Genomic DNA, 16295 nt, shown 5'->3' with positions numbered 1-16295 from the left:
AAGATTTTAAATATTGCTGCAGTGAACATGCTTTTAAATAATCTTTTTTTGAACATATGTCTAAGTAAATTTGTAGGGAAAAATCCTAACAGTGAAATTGCTGGGTCACTTATGGGACTTTAAAAAAAAGTCAGTGCCAAAATGCCGTTTAAAAATATTGCAGCAATTATACTCCTAGCAATAGTGTCTGAGAGTGCTTCCTCCCCACACACACTTGATATTGAGAAGTGAAAGGTGATATCTAACTTTAATTTGCACTTCTCTATTACATGAGGGTGAACATTTTCCCATATATTTTAAAACTTTATTACTTTTTCTATGAACTATGTATATTTATGTGCTTTGACCATTTTTCTGTTGGGTGGATGGTCCTTTTTCTTTATTTGGAAGAATTCTTTCTATAGTCAAGAAATTAGACTTTTGTTATATATATTGCAATCATTTGTTTTCTCAACTTCTCACTTGTGTACTTATGTCTTTGTACAAAGCATTTTTCCCCCATGGAGAAATTTTAAATATTTTTGAGGTTAATTTTATCAATCTTTTACCTTTATGGTTTTTGGGGTTGTTCTTGCTTAGAATGGTTTTTTTCCATCCCAAATTTTAAAAAACTATTTTCTGATGTTCCTTTTCTGATGGGCTTTCTGATGAACTTCTATTGTTTCATCTTTGATGAACCTATAATTCATTTTTCACATAGGAGTAAACTAGAGAGTCACCTTCATTTCTTTCCCAAATGGCCAGTCAGTTGTCCCTAAGCCTTTTACTGAATATTCTATGTAAATGAAAGTCCTAGACATTTCCCAGATGTCTACATACTTTATTATATTTTACCAAAAATGGTGGTGGCCCAGTGCTGGCTCATTCCACTTACATTTTTCTTTGAGTGTTTACATAAACACAGGTTGACACTAAGCAAGTCACTTTTTCTCTTCCTTGGTAAGAAAATAGATAACATTCCAGAACGATTGTCCAAAAAATTGCTTACTGATTGAAATTTCTGGAGAGAAAAGCCAGTATTTTCTTGACCAATGTTCCATCACATGGGTGTATCATAAATGATGTAATAATTTCCCTTTTGTTGAATATTTAGGTGGTTTCAGATTTTAGCTATTTAAATAATACCATTCTGGTACATAGCTTTCCTAATTTCCGTACAGGAGATTCATAGAAGTGGGATTACTGAGTCAAAGTGTGTGAATATTACTGAAAATCAAATTTTTTTCCAGAAAGCCTCTATTAATTATTCTCCTTCCGGCAGATTATGTTTCCATGATGAAAATCCACCACTTGCACCATTTATTTAGTTCCCCTATGTTGGGCACTGTTCTTTCACAATTTCATTTGATGTTCATAACAATCTGGTACAGTACGTAGTATAATTCTCATTTTATAGATGAGTTAGCAGAGGCCAGAAAGAAAGTAATCAGTCCAAGGCAGAACTGGAATAAATCCAGGTCATTTTTTCTCAAATTCATGCTCCTTTGTTTGTTTGTTGTTTTCTTTTATTTGATTTTGGACCTCATAGACTCCCGAGTTAAACCTAGCTCTCAGTTCATGATACATTTTCATCATTGGTTGACCTTGTATTTCTTGGTTCCTCACATTTGTGATCTCACTATGATATGTACGTATGGGATGAACCATATGAAATTGCCAAAATCTAAGCACTTTTTACATGTACAAACGGCAACTCCATACGGTCCAGTCTAATCCATAGTGTTTATCACATGGTAGTCACTAGTTCACACACATATATCTGAGTCTTATTCTTGTCTATATGGTCAGCATTTATGTTAGGCACTTAGGAAAATTTGACAGGATTGATGAATCACTGCCTATTTGAAATGGAAATAAGGAAAACTCCTATCTTGGGCTATTCTAACAAACTTAAACCACTAGGGCATTTCTTGATCCGGACTCCTCAAGCTACAATGAGGGTTTAGAAATACCACTTAGTGGAGGCCAACCCTCAGCAGCATTCACAGAATCATAATATTTCAGTATTGGAGGACTTTCATATTTTTCACAGGGTGAAAATGAGGCCTTGAAAAGCTCAATTGATTGCTCAAAATTCCACCAGTATTCATTTGCACCAGTAAATATAAAACTGTACTAGACTTAAGATAGCCTGCCTTGCTCCTCAATATACATTGTTCTGAAAAAATTAGTTTCAATAAATTTTTATGTTTATTATTTTACTCTGATATGAAAAGTTGGCATATTTAACACAAATACAGAGTGACATCTACACACACACATGCATACATTTACATGTTTTCCTATATATTGAAAACTGTGTGTTCACACCAATACCTCCAATTCCAAAACAACACCACAGGGTTTTCTCTCTTTCCCTTTCCTTCCTTTCCTGATTTGAAACTTCTCTTTCCCACAGTGAGAAATCTGGCTATATTATCTTTAATTATATTTAGGCCCCCATCTAAGCTGCCATGCCTCCCCTCTTGGTTCTAGGGCTGCAAGACCTAGTGGAGGGCTGCCTACTTGGTGGGCACGCCCTTCTCACCCTCTCCACTTTCTACAGCCTTCCCTGCTTGAGTGGCCGACACCCTGCTCTGAACCACCAGTTGCAGATGCTTACTTTGTTTCTGCACACCTAATGCCTTTAGGATTACTTTAGCAAGGGCAAAGGGGATGGGGAAAACTGGATGACCATATTTGAGTAGGCATTGTGCCTCCTTTATCTTATTAAGCTTTTTATTCTCATCTTTACTCTTCAAGTTTCATAGAGCTGGGCTTATTGGATGAAAGGGTTTTTAATTTAAGGCTTTGAAAAACATTACTAATCTGCTCTCAAACAGATTGCCCCAATTTACAACCTCATCAACACTGAGTATTCAGCTCACTGTACCCTCATCGGTAGATCAGTGGTATTATATATATGTATGTAATATATATACATATGTAATATATATATACATATATATATATGTACATTATACATTATATGCATATATATATATATATACATATATATATACATATATATATATATATATATATATATATATATATATATATACACACCACATTGTTAGGCACAAGGAGTCTGTCAACAAGTTTTCTACTCTCCCACTCTGCCTCTCCTCTGGACATGAGAAGGGGTTATTCACCTTATTTATTTTACTTTATTTCATCTCTGTCAATGTAACTTAGTCCCGGAGCTCCAGTCACTACAGAGGAGGAGTCAGCAGGGTACCGTCCCGGATAAACTCAACACAACGGCTCCCTGGGGGAACCAGGATGCATGACGTCCTTTCCCGGAGGGTCTACCTGGCTGCCTCCGGTCAGCAGAGGGCGCTGTGCAACCCGCGCCGGACTCCGCCCCCAGGGCAGCGCGCCGCGCCCCCGTGACGTATTTCCGCGTCATCTGCCTCCGAGACTTGCTCCCATTGGCTGTCAGCGAGGCAATTGGGGCGGACCCGAGTGGGTGTGTGGAAAAGGCAGTAGCCCCAGTGGGGGGCGGGGGGCGAGGCTTCCCCCTTCCCCACCCCTCCCCCGCCTCCTGTCCCTCCCAGGGACCGCTTCGCGGAGCGGCTAGAAGCGAGGCGACGGCAGTGGCGGTACTTTCTCGGGTTGTGGTTGGAGCAGGGTTCTGGTGCGCGCTCGGCGGAGCCGCTCGAACCCGAGGAGACCGCTTGACTGAGGGAAAGAGGGAAGGAATCCCGGGCTGCCGCTCTGCGCCGGCGAGGAAGCCCTTCGGTTCCCTGTGCGCCGAGCCCTGGGCGAGTTAGGGTGGGGGTCCCGCGAGACCGCCACCAGCTCCTCGGCGCTGAGGGGACCGCGCGGGGCGCGCCCCCTCGAAAGCAGCCCCCAAGCCCGCGACTCCGAATTGGCCCCGCGTGGCGGTCGCGGGACAGCGTAGAGGGAGGAAGCAGAGGGGCCGCCTTCCCCTCGGAGTTGGAAGCGCCTTTCCTGGGTTCAAAATGCCCAAGAAGAAGCCGACGCCCATCCAGCTGAACCCGGCCCCAGACGGCTCCGCGGTTAACGGGACCAGCTCGGCGGAGTAAGTATGGGGTGGGCGGCGACCGCCAGGCTGGGCTGGCGAGGTCCCCGCGGGGGTGCAGGAGCGTGTGCACCGCGCGCCGAGCTCCGCTCGAGTTCGTCACGTACGTCTCGGAATGGCAGGAGCGAGGAACTCCCGGCTGCTGTGGTATCTGTGACTAAGCACTGATTGTGCTCCGGGTTCAGACCAGTCAGTCTCGATTTTTCCCCTTTCCCGACCCCTTCAGTCGTCCCTGGCCGCAAGAAAATGAAACGTTGGTTCACCCACTGCCCCGCCCCCCTCCCCCCGCTGTTATCTGAATTCGATCCTATGGGATTCTGGCCTGTAACGGGGAGAAGGAAACACATTCTTGGAAAGAATTAAGATGTTATCTGCATCTTGGAGACTGGCTCAGGGTATGGAGTGGAGTTGGGACCAACTAGAGCATCCTCACCTAGGTGCCTGACACCTGTGGGCCGGGAATGCCTGGTTGCCGGCCCGCTGCCTGGCCAGCGGGGGCGTGTGTACACCGACATCCCCGTGAGGCTCTTCCATTACCAACTTTGGGAGCTCCTGGTCCTTGCCCTTCTTCCTGGAAACTATCCCGTCTGATAGGGAGCGGCTTTCCTTTTCATCTGACTTCATTCATTCAGTCCTTCATTCCCTCATTTATTCATTCTTGCATTCTGCAAATCACTCCTCACCAGTGCCTCTCCTGGCATTTGTTACTTCGCCGTGATCCCCACACTCCTGACACAGGAGCACCAGGGCCACGAATACTACACACAAGATGCTCCATCTTTGCAGCTTCCAGGGTCGCTCACAAACCAGCACTCGATTACATTAAATTCTAATGAGATTGTTTCATGGGGGTTTCTGAGCTCACCCAATTTTTTTGGTTTGGGGTGAGGTACAGGAATGACTGTGTAGGGGAGAGAGACCCTGCTAGCTGGAGAAAAAACCAGGAAAGATTTGGTTCTTATACTTTTACCTGCACACGGGAGACTTTAGGAAGCTAGCTGATTAAGTGAATGGAGCAGGCCTGAACCTTCTGCCCTTTGGTGATTTCTGTAACCTTCCTTCCTCTCTCTAGATTTTCATAGGCCAGGGACCTGTTGGTGACTTTGTCCATCCCTGTAGTGATCCTAAGGCCAGTGGTGGACCTGTGGTGTGAGCTCAGCCAGGTTCTTCACACCTGCTCCCAACAAACCCTCTTCAATCCTGTAGTGTCTGTTTTGCATGATATTGACATGTACAGGTCAGTGCATTGCTTTGCAAACGTTCATTTAGTTTTAGTGCACAGAATTTTATCCCCTTAAAACAGATTGAAAACCCCCAGAGACAGGGGATTCCTTAGTAACTGTCACTGTTTTCAGGACTAACTTTTGACCTTTTGTTTTGAACACAGTGAATTCTGGCTGAATGTTGTGACCTGATCATTCTGCTCCTGTTTGATTTGGAGGAAGGTACTAAGTAGAAGTACCTGTTCATTCTGTTGTTAATTGTGACACTACAGCTGTATTCTTGCAAAGGGGAGGAAATTTCATTAACAGAAAACTATACAGAGAGGAAAAGAAGAAGCTACCCTGAAGTTGATGGCAGAAAAATTTGGGTAGGACTGGGAGATTCTAAACAGTGGTTAAGAGGTTGGACTCTGGAGTTAGGCTAAGTTTGAAACTTGGCTGTCTTACTTGTAGTTTTGTGACTAGGGACAAATCTTTTAGTCTTTCTAGGGCTTAGGTTTAGTTTTTTCATCTGTGAAAATGGGGCTAATGATAGAACTGACTTAGGGTAGTTGTGAAGATTAAATAAGCTAATACATACTGTGTTTCCCCGAAAATAAGACCTAACCGGACCATCAGCTCTAACGCGTCTTTTGGAGCAAAAATTAATATAACACCCAGTCTTATTTTAATATAATATTTAAGACCGGGTCTAATATAATGTAATACCTAGTCTTATTTTAATGTAAGACTGGGTCTTACATATTATAAGACTGGATCTTATATTAATTTTTGCTCCAAAAGATAGGTTAGAGATTATGGTCCGGCTAGGTCTTATTTTTGGGGAAACATGGTAGTAAATCTTCTATAAACGTTAGTTAGTGCCTTTGATAATTGGATAAATGTTGAGAAGGCTGAAGGAAACTGGAAGGTAATTTTCATTCCTCCGGTGGATATGTGTGTGTGTTAAAGTGCCTTTGCTTCTGGATGACTCTCCCTTGCTTAGTTTTCTGTGCCATCTGCATCTACCTCCATGACTCATTGCTGTGTTACAATAGGAGGCATCTTTGTGTAGGTTGCCTGAGACAAACAAGGACTGTTCCACTACATTTTCTGGCACTAATGGGGCAGGGGGTGGTATTAGAAGCTGTACACATCTTCATCTTTCACCTTTGAGAGTGTTTCTCAAGCAAAGCCACTGTTACCATGATTTCCGTGATTTGATCAGGGCACAGTTGTGAACATTATCTTACAGTGTAAACTAAAGAAGAAAAAAATCCATTGACAGTAAAGAACTATTGGTATTAAATTGGCAAGATTGCTTCTCTGTGGCTCCCTGGCACCTTGTCTGAACGTAGCACTTAACCCGTTCAGACAGAGCTAGGTTACGTGGAACCTGAAGTTTATGCAGGTTCTGGGACGTGCTCGAAGAAAATGAATGCAAAAACACTTCTTTTGCAGGTTTTGCAAAAAACATATGATCATATTGGAAGGGTGCTAAGTGTTGGAATGAAATTAATTGGGAATAAGATCATATTCCCCTGTTTAAAATGTTTTCATGGTTTCATTGCAGTTAGAATAAAATCCAAACTTCTTATATTGGACTATGAGACTCTGAGCCACTGTGTGGCTCCCACCCCCATTTCTTTGATTACATTTTCTGCTGCTCCTTTCTTCCGTCACGCTGGTCCTGTTTCACTTCCTCGGTGGGATGGTCCGTACTCCCATCAGGCCCTTGCATATGCTGTTCCTTTTTGCCTGGAGTGAATCATCCCTTCCTCTTCCCAAGTCAGGAAGGAAGCAATCTTCACCTCTCTACTTAAATGTCATTTCCTCAGAGATGTTCACAGACTACCTAAAGTAGGTCCCTTTTTCTCATGTCACCTCAGTTGTTTTTCGCTTTTTTTTTTTTAAAACCATTTAATTTTTTTAAACTTATTTATTTAAGTGTATTTTTCCAGGACCCATAAGCTCCAAGTCAAGTAGTTGTTTCAGTCTAGTTGTGGAGGGCGCAGCTCACTGTCCCATGTGGGGATCGAACCGGCAACCTTGTTGTTAAGAGCACTGCATTCTAACCAACTGAGCAATCCGGCCACCCTGCACCTCAGTTTTTAATGACACTCATTCACTGTCAATAATCTTTTCTTACGGTTTTTTTAATATTTCTCTCTTCTGTACGCCATAAACTATAAGCATAGGGCTGCTTTTTTTTTGATTCACTGATAGAATATAGTACTTGGCACATAAATAAGTGCATAAATGTTTGTTGAGTGAATCGGTGAGTGAATGAAATTTCTAATATTTGTACAATGTGTTTAACAAACCTGTTTATGCCTTTTCATTTTTTCTTTTATTTTCCCTCTTATTCTTATTCCCCCACCCCCATTTGCTTTTCTTTCATAGGCACTACTCACTCACTCTAGGGTATTTAATGTATAGCCTTATCAGTCTACCCATTTGTGAGGTATATGTGTACCTTTGTGAGGTAGATAGTATTGTTTTGTATGTTTCTGTGCTTAGAGTGCTGAATACTATTGTGCTATTATTCAGCCTGAAAAAAGGAGGTCCTGCCATTTGCGACAACATGGGTGAACTTGATTGACATTATGCTAAGTGAAATAAGCCAGACATAGGAAAAAAATACTGCATGGTATCACTTATAAGTGGAATCTTAAAAAAGTGGAATACACAGATGCAGAGAGTAGAAAGGTGCTTGTCAGGGATGGGGAGGTGGGGGAAATGGAGAGCTATTGGTCAAAGGGTAGAAAGTTGCAATTATGTAGAGTGAACAAGTCTAGATCTATGATCTATGTATAGCATGATGACTCTCGTTAATATACGGTATTGAATATTGGTGAATATTGGAAATTTGCTACAGTAACAGTAGATTTTAGGTGTTCTTACCACACACACACACACACTAAAATGGTAACTATTTGAGGAGACGGATAGGTTAATTAGCTTGACTGTAGTAATAATTTCACTATGTCTACTTATATTAAATCATCATGTTGTATACCTTAAATATATTCAATTTTTATTAAAAATGTTATTGTACTGTAAATCTGCATTAGTCGGGATAGACTGGGTTAAGTTGAAGTAACAACAACAAAATCTTACTTAACACACTTCCAGGTCAGTGGGAAGCTCTGTTATTTTGATGCTGTCAGGGACCAGGCTGATGGAGGCACCATCTCTGAGATATGCTTATGTGAGAAGGGAATCTTGTGAACCACATTTTGGCTTTTAAAGTTTCTGCCCACAAGTGACACATGTCACTTTTGCTCCCATTTTATTGGCCAAAGCATATCACATGGTCACACTGATCTTCACTGGGGGCCGGGGTCTTCTTGGAAAAGAACCAGAATATTTGAACAGGAGCAGTGTTCCTGTTCCCAAACTCTTATTTCAGTTTCTTATCTTTAAAAAAAAAATGCCACGTTTCTGAGATCTGTTCATGATGCTGTCTGTGCATATAGTTCACTATTTCTCTCAGTCGCAGAGCAGTCCGTCGCGTGCACGTACCACAGCTCACTCATTATTCCCCTAGAATAAGACCCCTGTTGTTTCCAGCCCCTGATGCCTTACACAGTGTGGCTGTGACCACCCTTGTGTGTAGCTCCTTTGGACCCGCGTGGGAGTTCTCTGTGGAGTGAATGCACTCGGAAATGGGATTGCTGGGTCTTAGGGTACCGTGCCTCTCCTTCCAAGATGAGGCACATACTTAATCTTCCTTTGTTTTGTACAAAACACTTAATCTCCATGAGGATAAGCCTGAGCCCTACGGAGAAATCACAATAGCAACACAGGGTACTTCTCAAGACCTCACTTTTTCTTTGACCTTAGGCAAGTCCTTCGTACTTTCTGACATTTAGTTTCCTTGCCTGTAGAGTGGAGATAATAATGGTTTATAAAGTCTTTACCTTAATGGCTTACAAGGCCCTACGCGATAAGGTCCTTTGTTTTCTCCCACTGTCCCCTTCACTCATGCACTCTAGCCACAGTGCTCTCCGTGCTGTTCTGAAGTAGGGTGGGCCCATCCCCGTCTCAGAGCCTTTGCACTTGCCATTCTTTCTGCCTGGAATGCTCTTCTCCCAAATACCCACATGACTTGCTTCCTCACTTCCTTCCGACCTCTGCTCAAATGTCCCCGCGCAGAGGACATCCTGATCACTCTAATAAAGCACTCGCTGTCTTTCTCTACGCCTTTGCTGTGCTCTCCTTTCCTTTATAGCACTTACCGCTAAGTAAAATTGCATTGTGTACAAGTATTTATCTGCCCCCATCATTAAAATGGAAGTTTCCTGAGGGTGGGGGCTTGGCTTTGTTCCTTATTCTGTATATAGAACAGTGTCTGGCCCCTAGTAGGTACTCAGTAGATATCTGTTGATTAAATGATTGAATAGTTTCTACTTTGAAGGAGTATTGTGAAGATTAAATAAGATAAGTGCTTCGAAGACCATAAGGTGCTAAATAAACAGGAGGGTGCATTGCTTGTTCTTGGTGGTATCCACAGATTTTGGATTTTGAACCGTTTCAAGTTAACCCTGAAACACTCAGACCTAAGTTTTGCATTGAGAGCATAGTTTATAGCATCAGCAATTCTGCCGTGTTTGTAAGGGACACACACCTGTTATAGTGTGACGGCCTTTAAGGAAGGGAACAAAGAGGTTGAGATCGGGTGATGTGCTTTTTGGGGGTCTCTTACAGGTTTTCAAGGATGTGCCCCATGATAACTAGGGGCTTTTGAAGTGGGTGTAACTGATTTTGTAGTTTTGAACTTGGATGCTTCTACTGGTTTGTTGCTGTAGTAATACTGGTGCTGTCTCTTGAGAACAGCTTCAGGTGAAAAGTAAGGCCAGCTGAAGCCCATGTGCTTGGGAAGAACATCTCTGCTGTTGTTAAAGCAGATATAGAATGGAAAACGATTCCTAAAGTTGACTTAGCCAATGGCAAAGAGATGTGTGGAGCTCTTGTGCGAACATAAACACAAAATTTTAATTTCACTTATTTGTGCATCTTTGAAAGAAAGGGAGAGACTACTTCCGTAGTGTAGCTGTTGACCCTGCCTTATCCATCTAGTTTGGTTTTTCTCTTCCCCAGTTCACCTGCTGTGGCCCACGCTGAGTCATCTCCTTATTGTTATCCCCTTGCCCCAGCATACTGCTGCTTACCTCTATCTAGTCTTGCTCACATGGTTTCCTTTGTCTGGAATGCCTTCCTCCGATTTCCTGTGTGATTTCATTTTTGTTTTGTACTTGCCACCACACTTTAGCTTCTACTGTGTTTCTGCGAAAATAAGACCTAGCCGGACAATCAGCTCTAATGCGTCTTTTGGAGCAAAAATTAATATAAGACCCGGTCTTATTTTACTATAAGACCCGGTCTTATTTTACTATAAGACCGGGTCTTATATAAGACCCGGTCTTATATTAATTTTTGCTCCAAAAGACGCATTAGAGCTGATTGTCCGGCTAGGTCTTATTTTCGGGGAAACACGGTATAAGGGCAGGGACGATGAGTGTCTGGTGTACTGATATTTCCCCAGCGTCTAGCACAATGCCTGGAATGCATGAATGCTACCCATCTTTCAAGACGGAGCATAAATCTCATCTGCCATGTAGCCTTTTCTGAGTAACTCCATGATAGTCTAGGACCTGGGTTTGAAACTTAGTTATATATCACATCTTAATTGTTGCCCTTGAGCATGTCATTTAATTTCACTGAGCCTTGATTTTCCTCATTAGTAAAGTAAGGATGATAATGGAGCAAACCTGTGAGGGAAGGAGAAGGCAGGTGAGCATCACCTGAAATAATGTATGAAAGCGCTTTATGATTACTGACATGCTGTCCAAATGGGAAGTGTTGGTAAGGATGCCAGCTGTGAGTTCTTCCTTCTCAGAGAGCTTGACTGGTACCTTTGATCTCAATACCAACCTTCAAATGTCGATAAATCATGTTGATTTAGACGTTGTATATGCTGCTCATCATTTAAAATCCAACCCCAACCTGCATCTAATCAAGTCTGAAACCTAACTTGCTGTTCATAGCAAATACAGGGACAGAGGAACAAGTTAAATGGCACCAGGAGGAAACAGACAAATCCAGGATGTGGAATATTCTCTGAGACAACTGATCCAGTCTCTTTAAAAAGTCAGTGTCATAGGGTAAAAGTTGGGGGATGGGTAATGGTGTTGTTCTAGAATAAGAGACTAAGGAACATGCCAACCAAATGGACTGCATGAACCTCGATTAGGTACTGAATCAAAGAATGAAATAGCTATAACGTGCATTCTTGGCACAATTAGGGAAATTTGAATAGAGTTGTTAATTTTTTAGATGTAATAATAGTATTATGTAGGAGAGTTGGGATTCATAGGTGATGCATGAAACTTATATGAAACATCAGAAAAAATACACATACATGCATAATGGATAAAGCAAATGCGGCAGATATTCACATTTGTTTAGTTTATGAGTTTCACTATTAAGTCTTCATTTTTCTGTATGTTTGAAAAACTTCATAATACATTTTTTAAAAGTGCCCCCAAACCAAAATTCATCCTAAGTCTTATGCCTTTTTTAATGTTAACTCACATTTTTCTCTCCCCTTTTGAACTTCTGGTCTATTTGTGTAATAAACACCACATTAAATGCAATATTTTTAAAATCATAATGCTTTCTTACTCACTAAATGTTCCATTTGTGTCTTTATTTCCTTAACTTGATTATTAGGGATCATGTATTTTGGATCCCTGTGTCTTATAACACTGTTGATATCAAATAAATAATTTTTGGTAGAGTGGACAAAGCCAAAATAATGTTGAACCAAATAAACCAATTAAAAAAACTCCTTGTTAGCTTTCTTCTATATGAATTGGTAGTTATTTCCAGCATCATCACAGGAAGCACAGGTCAAGCAGTGGCAAATCTTTCTGACATGTTGAAAAAACAAATCCAGAGAACCCACAGGCTCGGAAGAAGATGCAGTGAGTCTAAGAAGAAAGCTTAGGATCCCAGTTGTGTTTCTGTTGTTCTTTCCAGAAGCTGCCACTTTTGAAAAATCATGGTCTCTTACTGACACTTGATTTGTGATTTTACTTCATGTCCTGTGCCCTGGTTCTGTTTCCTGAAAGCTCAGAACTGTTGGAGGCTCACATACCTGTTTGCGAAGTTAACACCTCTCAGGATGAATGATGTTTTGTTTTAAAGTAGCAGGTGTTCTCTGAATCCTGGTGCAGGGCCCACTGCTGAAAATGCTGATCCTGCCTCGGATTTCTTGGTAGGTCCTTGGGGCCTCCTGCTTTGATGTCAGCAAGGGAGTCAGATTAAGAAGAGGTTACATGGGGGTTGAAGAGAAAGTGGACAAGGATAGAGTGACCTCTTTTCCCCTCACCACTTCTTTGAACATTTGCCTTCTTAAGCACAACTTTCAAAAAAAAAAAAAGTTGAATATATAAACACCTTTTGAAGAAAGAACCTACAGACATTAAGTTTTCTAGTTTCACTTTTGGTTTTTCCATTATATACATACTTAAGTAGTTGTGATCAGTTGATAAGTCACGCCCCTCCACACACACAATTATGAGGGACATAATCCTCATGCTTGTAATTTATTTTTGGCCGAAGAGTAGAATTTGATAGGGTCTGGCTTCACAGATGACCTTTGTTGATTATTTAGGTGGCTTCCAGATTTTTATTGATACTCTTGTAAATGTTCTAAACCAATTTGGTCAGCTTTTAGATTAATTCATGTGCAGAATCAGAGGCAATGAACCATATTACCACTGTTACACATTAACAAAATATGTTCCCCCAAAAGAAGAAGTAATTTACAATGTATATTTCAACTGTTTCCTCAAGCTTCAAGTTTTTTCTTTTTTTAAGTTTAGTGGATTTTTTTTTTTTTTGGTAGTTTAATAGGCAGTATAAGGGCGCCTTTAAAAGTCAGTCTGCTTTACTTTGTTAGCCAGGCTGTGTTTTTGAAATGGGATTATTTTTCTGTATTTCATGAATTCAGTTTAATATTTATTGACTGCTTCCTGAATGTAATTCACTACACTGGAAGCTGTAGGTAGGTGACTAAGTCTGCCTTTGCTTCCAAGGACCTTAACCTCTCATATAATAGGAAGAGGCTGCAGGGGCACAAGAAGAAGGAAACAAATGGCTGCAGAGTAAGAAAAGGGCCCTGAAAGAAGAGGTACAGAGAAAGTACTGTGGGAGCTCATTGAGAGGAGGAAGACGCACATCCAGTGAGGAAGATTAGGAGAGTCTTCACAGAGGAGATGACATTTGAGCTGGGTCTTGAAGGATGGCTTGGATTTCCATGGGAATGGGGGCAGGGGGCAGGAAGAGAGCTCACATGAGCCACTTCACACGAGGGAAAGCTTGGGATGCGTGAAGGAGCCGGCAAGCAGTGTGCCTGGTGTATCAGTGCAGGTTGCAGGAGATGAAGCTGGAGGGGTAGGTAGGACGGTTTTGTGGCGCCAGCCTGACACTTTGAAAAGTCACATGCAGTTTTTTAAGCTACGTCTGAATAGTTTTTATGTGGTTTGTATTTTCTTTTTGTTCATATCATTTATTAACCCATATACAATTACTTGTCTTCTGGTTTATTGAAGCAGTAGGTCAGTGTGCTTTGTATTTTAAAGTTTTGCAAATTATGTAGTTACTACATTGTCCTATTGTGATGTTTTCCTTTTATGTTGTATTAAGAAAAAATATTTATTTTTTTTATCTTCAAAAGCATGTCTGTTATGTGGGGTAGCTTACTTATTTTTAGTATTTAGACATCTTCATGACCAGCAGGAGTATGTGGCTTCATTTTCTTCTAGCCTTTTCTCTCCCTTATATGGTTAACTCTTTGTCCCATCTGGAATTAATTAATGTTCTTGGCGTGAGATATGGATCTAAGTTAATTTTTGTCCACAATGAGTTCTAGTATCTGACTGGAGTGTATTAAATATGATTTATTTATTCACTTGTTGTATTTTCAGATTTACCTTTGTTTGGTTTTTATGCTATTTTGTTCTAGTTCTACAATTTATTTTTTTAACTCATTCTTATGTAGTTTTGATAGTCCTTTTAAAACTTGGTATGCGTAAAGAAAAGTAAAAATTTTCATGGTATACCTTTCTAGTTATTGTCTCCTCTTTATGGTGTTGTAGTTTCTTCTGAATAATTCTTTTTTGTCCTGTTAATACTTCAAATACTTAACATTTTGATGCTGTTGTGATTGAACATGTTTACATTTGTATTTTTCACCTTACCTGTGGTTTGATTTGTATGAATTGTTTATATCCTGCAGCTTTGTTAAATTTACTCATTATATCTAGTACTGTTTTGATTTGAATATATATGCATTTCTAGATTTACTAGTGTCATCTGCAAAACATAAGTTTTTTTCTCTCCACACCTTTTATATTTTCTCTCAACATCTTTCATTGGTCTTGTGTCCCAAGGGAACACTGTTATATATAACGAGGCTTCCCAGGCACCTGCTTGGCCAGAGGCTTTCCTGCTCTTTCTAAGGAGCCGTGAAAATAAGAAGCCAGTTGCCCAGCTTTAGAGAAGCAGAGCCTCTTAGGACTGGATGAGACCTTACAGATCCTTTAGCCCAGTGCCTTCATTTGTGAGACGAGGAAATCAGTCTCAGAGAGGGAAGGAGCTTGCCAGGAGTTCATACAGAGTGGGAAGAGGTGGTTGCGCTTATATCTCAACTCATTTTCTTACGGTGTATATATTATATGTTTTCATTTGGGATACTTACTTGGTTTGAAATTTTTCCAAGTTTACCTAACCCTGAATTTTGGTAACCTTACCCAATATTCTAAAAAAAATTTTAAAAACCTCTTTTCAAGTAATAATCTGAAACTGTGGAGAAGATACCCCTCTGTATTACCACTTTCCCAGGTGTTTGAGGGAAAAGGGAATAAAGAAATGGGGGGAAGGAAAGGATATTTTAGTCCAGGATCCTTAGTAGGAGGGCCTATTTTTAAGCTTCATAATGTCAGTTTTAAAGGCAGTGGTTTTCAAAAATAACCACAGACAAAAGTCCCCTTGAAATGAATGCCTTTCTAGAATTGACCTGTTTTGAGTTTAACTGTTACCAAGAAAGGTTCAGAATCTTGAATGCTCTTGAGATGCATTTACTTTTCAAACAAAGTGGAACAATTGAGTTGAGTGAATGATCCACATGAGTTCTAGATTCAGGTTAAATCTTGAAATTTGGGGAGTTGTAATGACTGATTAGACAATCATATTGTACTCACAGGTTTGTTTGGATTTGGGTTAATTATGTTTCCTTCTTTATTGAGTTATAACTTACATATCCAGGTTAGTTTTAAAATACTAGTTCAGACTGTCACCCCATTTAAGAGTGCAGAGTCAAAATTATTTGCCCGATTTGATTTCATCCTTCAGTAAACAGTCCTTCAGGAATGTCCTTGTTGGGGGAGGCCTCAGAGGTTAACACAGATTCCAGGCTAACTGGAAACCTTTTGTCTAATGGCTTAGTCACATCCAGATTGAAATCCTACCAAAATGCCTGCCTGTATTTCAGTTCTCCTCTCCGGCTCTGAGTCTGCGGAATGATGGGGAAACAAGCAGCTTCACATTCCAACAATTATTAATAATGGAAAATTTATCCTGCTTACTTTAGTCATTCATGTATGTTCACTGATACACTTGGCCATTGGAACCATGGAAATGTTACATTTACCAAAGGGAGAACCAGTGGATCAGGCTCTTAACAGGATATATTAATTTAAGATTGCAACACTGTTATTGTTTTACTGGAACACTCTGAAGACAGTCTCCTTTGCCTTGTTTTATTTTGGGAACTAAACTAATGCTGGGGTAACCATAAATGTAGCTTGCTGTATTTCTATTTCTGAATATTCTAAATCACTGAGCAATTACAAAAAAAAAATTTAAAGATAGTCATAAGCATTTCTAAATTTAAAAAAAGCCATAAAGTATTTATTAGGGGAAGTCAACGGGAGAGTTCATGAGGAAAGTACCAGAAACCATCAACAGGTGTTTTAGTTGCATTGAACAAAGCTGCA

General features: G+C 40.6%; 1 protein-coding gene across 2 annotated transcripts in view; it reads left to right on the top strand.

Moving 5' to 3' along the window:
• Window positions 1-3412: 3412 nt before the first annotated feature.
• The window catches only part of MAP2K1 (mitogen-activated protein kinase kinase 1), a 70700-nt gene continuing 57817 nt past the window's right edge, over window positions 3413-16295 (top strand). Inside the window, exon 1 of one of the 2 annotated variants that reach the window (XM_019725605.2) lies at window positions 3413-4027. In XM_019725605.2, coding sequence (XP_019581164.1) covers window positions 3948-4027 — 80 coding nt within the window. In that variant the 5' untranslated portion in view covers window positions 3413-3947. Of the gene's footprint in view, window positions 4028-13632; window positions 13693-16295 lie in introns of those variants that run through there. The other variant, XM_019725606.2, reaches the window with a different exon arrangement.

The sequence above is a fragment of the Rhinolophus sinicus genome, linkage group LG03 (genome assembly GCF_036562045.2).
Source record: "Rhinolophus sinicus isolate RSC01 linkage group LG03, ASM3656204v1, whole genome shotgun sequence".
In the NCBI taxonomy this organism is placed as follows: domain Eukaryota; kingdom Metazoa; phylum Chordata; class Mammalia; order Chiroptera; family Rhinolophidae; genus Rhinolophus; species Rhinolophus sinicus.
Note: the sequence above shows the minus strand (reverse complement) of the source record. Positions and strands in the feature narration are given on the sequence as shown.